Source organism: Corvus brachyrhynchos, unplaced genomic scaffold (genome assembly GCF_000691975.1).
Source record: "Corvus brachyrhynchos isolate BGI_N302 unplaced genomic scaffold, ASM69197v1 scaffold215, whole genome shotgun sequence".
In the NCBI taxonomy this organism is placed as follows: Eukaryota; Metazoa; Chordata; class Aves; order Passeriformes; family Corvidae; genus Corvus; species Corvus brachyrhynchos.
The window spans coordinates 532,968-543,744 of NW_008237887.1; the positions used below are offsets into that span (position 1 = coordinate 532,968).

The 10,777-nt window shown below is 50.5% G+C and overlaps 2 protein-coding genes across 2 annotated transcripts in view; both read right to left on the reverse strand.

Annotated features, from left to right (window-relative positions):
* KIF17 (kinesin family member 17) overlaps positions 1-8,110 on the reverse strand; it is a gene marked incomplete at its 3' end in the record, with an annotated part of 12,480 nt that extends 4,370 nt beyond the window's left edge. The window contains 9 exon segments of the mRNA XM_017732701.1: positions 214-338; positions 466-554; positions 1,521-1,597; positions 1,599-1,708; positions 2,320-2,417; positions 3,454-3,906; positions 5,006-5,195; positions 7,493-7,594; positions 7,964-8,110. Of these exon segments, the coding sequence (XP_017588190.1) occupies positions 214-338; positions 466-554; positions 1,521-1,597; positions 1,599-1,708; positions 2,320-2,417; positions 3,454-3,906; positions 5,006-5,195; positions 7,493-7,594; positions 7,964-8,041 (1,322 nt within the window).
* A 2,371-nt stretch (positions 8,111-10,481) lies between these two features.
* Positions 10,482-10,777, reverse strand: part of SH2D5 (SH2 domain containing 5) — a 9,275-nt gene continuing 8,979 nt past the window's right edge. Inside the window, exon 8 of the mRNA XM_017732702.1 lies at positions 10,482-10,522. Within this exon, the coding sequence (XP_017588191.1) occupies positions 10,482-10,522 (41 nt within the window). The remainder of the gene's footprint in view (positions 10,523-10,777) is intronic.

The following is a 10,777-nucleotide window of genomic DNA, read 5'->3' on the forward strand; positions in this document are numbered from 1 at the left end:
TGGGGAGAGTGGCAGGCCTCCCTGCCATGGCAGGGGGTGGGATGGGATGAGCTTCCCACCCAAACCGGTTCATCATTTTAACTCACATGTGCCTGATTTGGGGCTGCACTGACAGCTGGAGCTCAGCAGCTGTGGTGTCATGGCAGAAGGCACCTGCTGCTGCCTGTGGGTGCTGCCCAGGGGACAGTTGGCATGAGCAGGGATGTCACTGACCTGGCAAGCACCAGCTGCTGGTCTGCAGGCAGGGAAATCCCCGGGGCAGTGACAGCTCCCACTGCTCCAGCACTGCCCCTGCTCACCCCACCAGTGTCTGTGACAGTGCCAGGTGCTGCTGAGTGCTGGGGACAAAAGGAAAACAAAGGCTGTAGCTCTGGAAAGACGCAATGAGAGTCCTGGGGGAGATAAAGCACAACATTACCCACTCAGGTTTATTCATCCCGAGGGGAGAAGGAGCCTCAAGGGTACCTGGGCTGACATTGGCTCTTCCTGCGCTGAAGCAACACCAGCTTCATGTGAAGGTGTCTGGCCAGAGGTCGTTCTAGTCCATGTGTCAGCTGAAAAGAGGAAATCCCCACAATGTTGGTAATGAGCTGTGAAAAACTAGACATAGATCTGTGAAACCATCTCCCAAAGCCTTCACCCAAAGCTAGGAATGACGTGTTTGAAAGGAAAAGGACTGTCATTCACCTACTTCTGCTCGTCAGTAAAAACCATGAAAGACCAAGAGGGTGTATCGGGTAAGGAATGCAGATTGTACAGGGCTGGGAGAGCCTGGCTCCAAAAATAATCCATTTCAGAGGCTCTGATTTGTAATCAGAGGGGAAAAAATAAAGAACCTCTCAAGCCTTCACCTTAGAAACTGATAGCACCAAAAGTGAAGAATATAGGTTCCACGATTGCTAGTGGGTGATAAGTGCTGTATGAGCACATTGCAAACCATGCCCTGAGGCACTGCGGGTGTCAATGAAAAGTACTAATGGAGAGGAGAGGAGAGCTGGCAACAATTTACAGGATGTGAGAGGAATATCTGCCTTGCAGTGAGCGATGGTGTGGATAATCCACCGGGAGAGCAAGTGCTGCAGCACATTTGCATACGGAGGGAGAGACTGCGGCAGCCACCCCGCCCTCGGGAATGAGAGTCCAGTGGGATTGGGACAGAGCAGTGACCTCTGCTCCAGAGACACGCTGCCCTCAGCCAGGGGGAACTCTGCTACGTGGGCAAAAAGCAGGTGTTTCATTCAAAAATGAGGCTTTTCATTGCCTCAAGGCTTACAGGGTTGGGTCAGGCTGGTCCCGACAGGGAAAGAAGTCAGGGAAATAGGGGAGAGGACAAAGCTGGGACAGTCTTAAATCTGGCCCAGGAGAGGCAGAGTTCCTGCTCCTGCTGTGGATAAGGGCGGGTTGGGAGCAGGGACTGCTCCTGCCAGGCAGCATTGCTGCAGTAGCAGCCGCTGCCTTTTAAAGGCTGCAGTGGCTGCCACAGATCTGACTGCAGAAACAGCCCCTGCTCCTGAGGGCACCTGGGCTTGGCTGTGCAGCCTCCACCTGCCTCCTCCACACCTGCTTCCTTCCTGAGGAGATCCTTGAGAACAGACACCTTGAGATCAAAGTCATCCCTCAGGCTGCTGATGTCCTTCTCCAGGTGGGTGCGGGGCGCCTGCTCCGCTTGGTAGCTGGCCTGGAGCCGGGCCAGCCTCTCCTTGTACTCCTGTAAGGCACAGCAACAGCCCTGTGACTGTTCCCGAGGTCACATCCAGCTCCATTCCAGGTCACACCTTACACCCATCCCAATACAACTCCACCACCCCGTATTCACTGACATTTTCTGTGACTTGACACAGTAGTGATGGAAAGTGACTCTTCAGCCCTAGAAATGGCTGCCTTGGGTGGTCGTGGTGCCCTGGAATGAACTTTCTAAAGAGCAAGGAGAGAGTTTTGTTTCCCTCTGGCTCCTCATTCTTCCTCCTGGCTCTGTATTCCTCATTTTCTTCATCTCTGTTCCTAGCATCTTTGACTACTGCTTTCCTCAACTCTGTTCCTCCCTTCTCTGACAATTTCACATGTAGTTCCTCCAAAAATTCTTCCTGGGAATACATTCTAATCCATCTCCAGAGAGGTGGGAACAAGAGGTGGGCTGTAATAAGGCACATGGCCTCCGTAACACATGGTCTGTTCATAGGAGAAGTCCAAGGATTAGAAAATAGAGAAAGAAATAGAAAAAGAGAAGTGTTCTGGAAAGGCTGAACCATATTTGTAATGATTACTATGACAAAGTTTTAGTCAAAGCCACTCAAAGTTGGATATCCCTTCCCAACTTACTTCTCCGATCAGCTGCTTCTCTGCTTCCAGATCCACCTGGGGTTTGAGGCAGGGAGCTGGATTTGCTCCCAGGTGAGCAGCCTCAGCAGGTAGAAGCCCTACAAAGCAAAGTAGAAATAAAAATCACTCACAGTCACTGGGTGGGACTGTCTGCATAAATCCTGGCAAGAGAACAAAGAAGGTGGGTGCCAAGAAAGAACATGGCAACCCCTGTGCTCCTTCAAACCACGCTCGCTGCCAGAACACCCACTGGCCCGGGGCTCCATAGGTGTGGGGAGAGAGGGAGAGGTTCCAGCTTCAGGGGAAACATGAAAGTGAATTTAATTATATGGTATTTATAGATACAAATATCTCTTTCAAAGAATAACAGGAGGCTTTTTTCCAGGGCTATGCTACAGACTTGGGAGATAAAAGACACTGGGAAGATGAAAAGTGCAAGGAAATTACCTTCTTTGTTCACAGCTATTTCTGAAAGGTGGCAGAAGGGAGGAAAAAGTCATCCTACAGCCTTATTCCCCTGCTGAAAGTTGCCCTTTTTTAATTCTTCCCAGGTGATCAGCTCCCTAAAGACTGCTTTTCCCCATTTGTTCCTACACTTGCTGTTCCTCCTCCAGAGGAAAGAGCAAGTGTGCTGAGGCTGGGCTGAGCCCTCAAGCACTGCCCTAAGGAGGGCAAAACTTCTCTTGTAGTGCCAAACTTTCACATGGTAGGAGAACAAGAGCTGAATGCTCACTTTGAAAACATATATATATACATATACACATATACATATATATATATTCAGTAAAGAATTTTACAGTATTATTTCTTTTGCAGCTCATTTTTGTTCTTCTGGCCGAAACCTCTCTTCTGCAACTGACCAAATTCTAGCCACAATCACCAAAAATAATGAAGGATTTGAATCATGTCAGCATTTTCTAACAGAATTTGTCACTATTGAAAACACTGGATTATTGAGATGGTCTTTGCCAGTGGAATAAGGTCAATTTGGCAGCAGTGAAGGAAAAGTCTGTAACCAGAATGGAGAACTCTTCCTCCAACAGGTAAGGGAAAGGTTGAGGTGAAATTTAGCTAGCATTTTATGTGTAAAACCCCCTTTTTTGACATCTCTGCAGCCAATAAGGGCTCTCCTACCCGACAAGTCACTTGTGCCCATGTGTTCAGCCAGAATGGCCTTCAGCTTCTTAACTTCCTCCTGATATTCCCTCAGCAGCACATCCTTGGGATCCTCGTTGATGCAGGGCTTGTTCCTGATGTTCTTGGCTGGATTTGCATAGCGCAGGGTGCTAAGGCTTTCCTCACAGCTGTCATCAGCCGGAGACACGCACGCCACCATCAGGGTCCTGGTGTTCCCTCCCAGGGAGTCCTGGAGCAGCCTGGTCAGCCTGGAGTCTCGGGAGGGAATGTGTCTGCACCTGCCATCAACCAGGGCCGAGATGACGTTGCCCAGGGCAGACAGGGAGAGGTTGATTTTGGTGGCCCCGTTGAGCCGCTCCCCCGTGGCACCAGTTCTTGACTGTCTCTCACTTCCTGCCAGATCCACTAAGTTGAGTTTGGCAGCCCTAAGGTGGTCCTGCCCTCGCTCATCTGCATGGAAACAATTCCCACATAGCTCTTAGAAGGAAGCATCTCAACAGTCAAGAGCCAGGACTCTCTCAGCACCACGTCCTGCTCCAGCCCTGTTCTCTGTCTGCATTGGGGCCCTGACTCCCTGAAGCAAATAAAGATCTGTTTAACCTTAACACTGCACATTTTAGTGCTTTCCTCAACAGGATCCACAATAAAAATTCATGCCTGTTCTTACTCTCCCAGTGAGCTCTGAACACACACACTCTGCCCCCTCCATATATTTCCACAGTATTTACAATTTCAGCCAGAGAAATCAGAGAAATTCAGCCTAGATTGAGGGCCCTGCACCAATCTGGAGCACAGAAGAGGAGTGCAAATACTTCTTCTTCCCTGTTGGGATTAAAATTGGGACTTGACAGACCCACACAATGCATCCACTGTCTGTACTAATTCAGGAACTCCCTAAATCCCTCACTTACTGAGTGGAAAATGAGGTACTGTCATCAACATCTGGAACCACAATTTTGGAAGATGTTGTGTGACTGAAACAGCTGAAGAAAAGGAAGCCAAGCTGTTTGCAGCCAGGGTCAAAGACAAGGCAGAGATTAATTTTCTGGTCCCAGAAAAGCCCTCTCCAGCGCCCTGTTCAGACCCAGCGAGGCAGCTCTTCCAACTAAAGAAATACCAATAAGATACTCATGAAAGGAAAATTAGTCGCTAAAACTTTATTAAAGGATTCTTCCATCTTTTAAAAATATGCCCTATGATTAAGCTGAGTGAAGGAATTGTCAGGTGATATGACCTGAATGGTTTTGGTTGGGAGGGACCCTAAGACTCATCTCATTCCACCCTCTGCCATGGGCAAGGACACCTTCCACCATCCCAGGTCGCTCCAAGCCCCGTCCAGCCTGGCCTTGGGCATTTCCAGGGATCCAGGGACAGCCACAGCCGCTCTGGGCACCCCGTGCCAGGGCCTCCCCACCCTCACAGAGAAGAGGATTTTTCTCCTGGACCTACAATCATTTGGGATCTAAGGGTAGCTGTGGGATGATGAGTGACCACACAGATCCTGCACCCTGCTAGGCCCAGGCCTAAGGGAGGACATCCAGGTAGCCACTTCCAGTGCAGATTTCCATCCTGACAGTGAAGGCAGAGTGGGGCCAGGAGGAGTCCTTGTTCATGAGGGTGAAGAGCACTGCTCTGTTCCTGCAGCCCGTGTCCACCAGCTGCTCACACTGTGCCACGCTGGGCACGGCGTGCAGGGACAGCCCGTTCACGAACACCCCCTGCTCTGGGTGCTCCTTCAGCTGCCAACAGGACAACGCAAACCAGGTCAGAACCAGAGGCACTGAAACCATGGAAAATTACACTGGGAATGGCCTGGAAGCTTGCGTGCTACATGAAATTAAACTGCAGTATGAGAAAAGCACATCTGACTGCCACCAAAAAGCCTTATTTCTGAAGGAGGAATAAAACCACAGAAAAAGAGGGAACCACCTTCATGGCTAAAAGAATTTAAGTTAAAAAAGTTGCTGATTGATTCAGACATCCCCCAGGCCATGAGGAACCCAGCTCCTATCCACCCTCCACCTTCTCTATTATTAAGCTGCATATTTTAAACAAGAATCAAAATACATCTCACCTATTATGGCAAAGGCTCTAAGATCTCCTCAATCATAGGAAGCTTTTTTTAATATCAAAGCACAGATACAATATTCCCAGATATTGTTCCCAGTGCTTTGCTGAACTCTCTGCTCTGAGTGGGCGGCTTGAGCTCACTGACAGCATTCCCAGAGTCACACCCGTCACACACAGGTGAACTGTCATCATTTTTCTCCAGATTAATAAATTTTTAAATGAGCAAAAATCCTATTTGGGCCCCTTGGTTGGGGCAGAGCATTAAATACCCAACAGCACCTTCTCAGTAATTATCAACCACACAGATGAAAAGTTTCATACAGAATGCTAATAAGCAATGGAAATATCCAAAGTTTTGAGTTACCCATCAAACCTACATAAAAAATACAAATAATCCAGAGATCCCTGCACTCCTACACCAGCCCCCTCCACACTGGGAATTTTAAATGAGCTGAATTAATTTTCCACAGCTCTGTTACACCCCACATCTGCTAAGTTCATCACTAAAACTATCTTTATCATTTCAGCTGGGATATCGAGATACAGTTGTCACGACAGAGCAACACAGACCATGTTTGGCACTGTGACTTCCAAGGAGGAGGCTCAGATACTTCAGTGATGTTCACAAGAAATGATGTAAAATAGTGTTTGCTGTTAAAAAATCCCACAGAACATAGCAAAAGTGGCTGAAAACTTAACTGGGTGGGATTTATCCTTGTTCCAAAGCCACGATGCCCGGGATGAATCCAGGTATACAGTCACAGCCAAAGTGTTCATACACTGTGACTTGCCTGTGCTACTGAGAACCCCAGGACTGGCCTGGCTCTGTCTGGGGGTGTTGCAGAGTCCCCAAGGAACACCTGACCAAGGACATGGCTGTAGTCACTGAGGTGAAAGGCAAAGGAATGAACAAAAATGGGATTATGGGGGGAATTGGGGGACGCAGAGGAATGCAGCGGGTCAGCCTGGGATTTGTTTCGGCAGGACACGACTCCCTCAAGCATTCAGTGGAGGCAGCAACAGGCAGAGTGACAGAGTTACCCTGGAAACTGCTCTGCCCAGCTCCTGCCCTCCCAGTGCCAACTGCGTCACCATGGAAACCCGTGTCACCGCGGATGTGGAACAAAGGATGGGAAACTGCAGCAAGAAGTCCCCTTCTCCCACTCTCCCTCAGCACCAGACAGGTGAAGCACACTTGGAACATGGAGCAGAGAGGGGTTTGCCTGCCTTAAAGCCAGAAAGCTGTTAGAAATATCTACCCTGTAAGGCAGTTTGGGTCTGTTGCCATCCCAGAGTGTCTCAAGGTGCTACTGCCTTGGTTTTATTTACCAGTGCAGTCCTGCAAGGAAGCAAATTGGGACAGGAGATTTCTAGCTTCCTCCAGGAACACATACAAAAAGATCTGCAAAACCACCAAGAGGTAAATGTTATAAAGATCAGCCCCCCTGATTAGGATTTCAGGAGAGTTTACCCTCCTGTGGTCCTGTAAACTTCACATGTGTTCCCATGGGGAGTAATACGTGCTGTGGCCCCTCAAAATGGATCAGCCTTTTTGGTTTAGGCAGCTAAAGAGATCATCCATGGCTCCACTGGATCAGATTTAACATTTATAAGGCCCAGAATTCTCCTGCTTTAGAGACAAGCATGAGATGAAGAGGATGAGGAAGAAACTGCCCCATGGGCACTTTATTCCATCCTTGTCCAGTAAGGGACTTTCACAGAACTGCTGCTGAGCTACCAGCCACTATCATGTGGGATACACCACACACGTCTCCAGCTGCATGCTGTTCCTAAACTTTCACTGAAGTCCCTCAAAAGCCCCTCTTAGCTTCCATATTCCTCACATAACTTCATATTCTGGCACTCAAGCTTCTGACAGAGACCATTGCTGCACTTCTGTAAGTCATGGTAACACCTATCTGAGCTAATTAAAGCACTTAATTAAGACACCATGAGCCCACCTCACCTCCAGCTTCTGCTTGGTGTCAGCTCCTAGAAGGTCTCGTATGTCCTCACTGTAGATCTCCAGGTAGGAGGCTCTCAGCCAGAGCTTGGCATGTTCAGCACACTGCACAACACAGGGAGGATTTGGGGAGAGGCTGCACAGCACGGGCAGCCCACAGAGCCCCTCCCACAGCTGGGTGCCCACCACCCATCAGCACCCCATCCAATCTCCCCTGGCAATTCAATCCAGCTGGAACCACTCAACACTGCAAGGGACTTTTGGTCCTTCCACACCTCAAGTCCATAATGTCGTGTGGGATAAGGGTGCAGTTCATCCGACTGTGGACAGGCCTCAGCTTAAGGATGAGAAGCAGTGCACCCCAAACCTGTCCCTATTCACACTTCATGTGCCATCAGCACTCACTTCTTGAGATAGGACACCAAAAAAGTCTTTCTAGTAAAAACTTACCGACAGGATTTCTTTCACACCCACCTGTGTGCTCTCAAAGATGTGTTCAAATGCCCTGGGAAGGATCCCTTTCTGTGAGGAAGGATCCACAACTCCCTGCATGGTGAATGACTTCCCACTGCCACTCTGGCCACAGGCAAAGATGGTGCCATTGTAGCCTTCTGTGACACCCTGGAAATGGGGAAAAAACCCAAGAAAACTACCATCATCTTTGCCTAACTGGAAATACATTGTCCAGAGTCATTCCCACCCCCTAAAAGGTATTTTAAAGAAAGAGCTGGAAGTAAACATCAAACAGCTGCTTAATCTCCACACACCATCAGAATATAGTAATTACAAAATTAGCATATAAATCAATGTTTTTCTCTTTAAACTGGGAATCTTGAAGCAATGCAGCTGTTGAAAAGCAGTTGACAACACCAACACTTAGAAAACCAGAATATTTTTGCCATAGGGCACAAAATCTTATGAGATTGAAAGAGACAACTACAACAATAGTTGGTTGTAGGGTGGCCAAAGGGATGGTCTCTAGTTTTGAGTAAGTTTTGATTGGCAAGCTGCTCACTGTCACTTGTCCCTATTTCAGAGAAGTGTGGTAGGAACAGAAAATAATTGGATTTCTTAAGGTTTAAATAAGAAAAAAAGAACCTATTAATCTAGTATCTTCTGTTTCTAGCCCTGCTTGTTCTCATGATCAGAAACTTCCATCTTAAAACCATCATGAGCCATTTAATCCATGTTACTTCTTCTAAAAAAACCTTTTTTTTGGGGAGGGAGGTTGGTCTTTTTTTGCTTAACAGGTTCATTTCTCACCACAGCTGTTTTCTGTGCTCATCTGTTAACAAGGAAACAAATGGATCCCCTCTCATTTTGCTAGTCTAAGCAAGGCTGAGGTTTGGGTTGGGAGGAACCTTAAAGTTCATCTCATTCCACCACCCTGCTATGGGCAGGGACACCTTCCAGTGTGGGGAAGATCAAGTGGATCCTGCTGCATTTAGGGATCACCTGTAAAACTCCTCAGCCCATGTCTCAGGCTATGTGTTCACAGAATATCCTCAGTTGGAAGGGACCCACAAGGATCAGAGTCCAACTCCTGGCCCTGCATGGACACCCCAACAATCCCACCCTGCGCCTGAGAGCATTGAACACATGCTCCTGGAGCTCTTTCTCTCACTGTGGTGCCCAAAACTGCCCCCACCCCTGGCTGTGTGGGGCTGCCCTGGGTCCCCACTGACCTCCACGAGCAGGTAGGCGATCTCGTTGTAATGTGCTTGGTGCTGTGCTCCTCACTGAACGCCCCGTTGAAGAAGAACTGCCCGGGGGGCTCCACAGGAGGCACCGGCCCCACCACTGTCCACACCAGCGATCGCCCAGCACCCCAGGGCATGGCCACCTTCACTGCCTCCATGGCCATCGCCCCAGTCACACACACCGGGGTCAGCCCCACACACACCGGGGTCAGCCCCACACACACCGGGGTCAATCACACACACACACGGGGTCAATCACACACACCAGGGTCAGCCCCACACACACCGGGGTCAGTCACACACACACCGGGGTCAATCACACACACACACGGGGTCAATCACACACACACGGGGTCAGCCCCACACACACCGGGGTCAGCCACACACACACACGGGGTCAGTCACACACACACGGGGTCAGTCACACACACACGGGGTCAGTCACACACACACGGGGTCAGTCACACACACACGGGGTCAGTCACACACACACGGGGTCAGTCACACACACACGGGGTCAGTCACACACACACGGGGTCAGTCACACACACACGGGGTCAGTCACACACACACGGGGTCAGTCACACACACACGGGGTCAGTCACACACACACGGGGTCAGTCACACACACACGGGGTCAGTCACACACACACGGGGTCAGTCACACACACACGGGGTCAGTCACACACACACGGGGTCAGTCACACACACACGGGGTCAGTCACACACACACGGGGTCAGTCACACACACACGGGGTCAGTCACACACACACGGGGTCAGTCACACACACACGGGGTCAGTCACACACACACGGGGTCAGTCACACACACACGGGGTCAGTCACACACACACGGGGTCAGTCACACACACACGGGGTCAGTCACACACACACGGGGTCAGTCACACACACACGGGGTCAGTCACACACACACGGGGTCAGTCACACACACACGGGGTCAGTCACACACACACGGGGTCAGTCACACACACACGGGGTCAGTCACACACACACACCGGGGCAGCCCCACACACACACGGGGGCAGTCCCACACACGGGGTCAGCCCCACACCCCGGGGTCAGTCACACACACGGGGTCAGCCCCACACATCGGGGTCAGAATTCCCCCTTCCCCCCCAGGTCACCGCACACATCGAGACCAGCCCCACACGCCCGCATCTGCCCCACTCGGTCTCACTCGGCGGGACTGGGCGGCACCGGGGGCTGGGAAGGGGATGGTGCACGCCTAACCCTGGGGGTCTGCACCCATTTTGGGGGGGAAGCACTCATCCTTCACTGGGGGACGCAGGGGAAGGACCCCCGAGCCAGGGAGGCTGGGGGAGAAGGGGAAAGTACAGAAGGAAAGAGCTGGGGAGGGACAGAGGAAAAGAGGGAAGTTGGGAACAAGTCTCAGGGGGAATTATAGCAGAGAGGAAACCTGAGGGGAAACTGAGGGCGGGAAACCCAAGGGCAAGAAACCCTCAGGTAACTTTTGGGAGCCGAGACACGCCCAAGGGGGACTGAGCAAGGGAAAACCTGAGGTAACCCTGCCGGTGCCGCGCTGGCCGGAGGGCGAGCAGAGAGCCCCG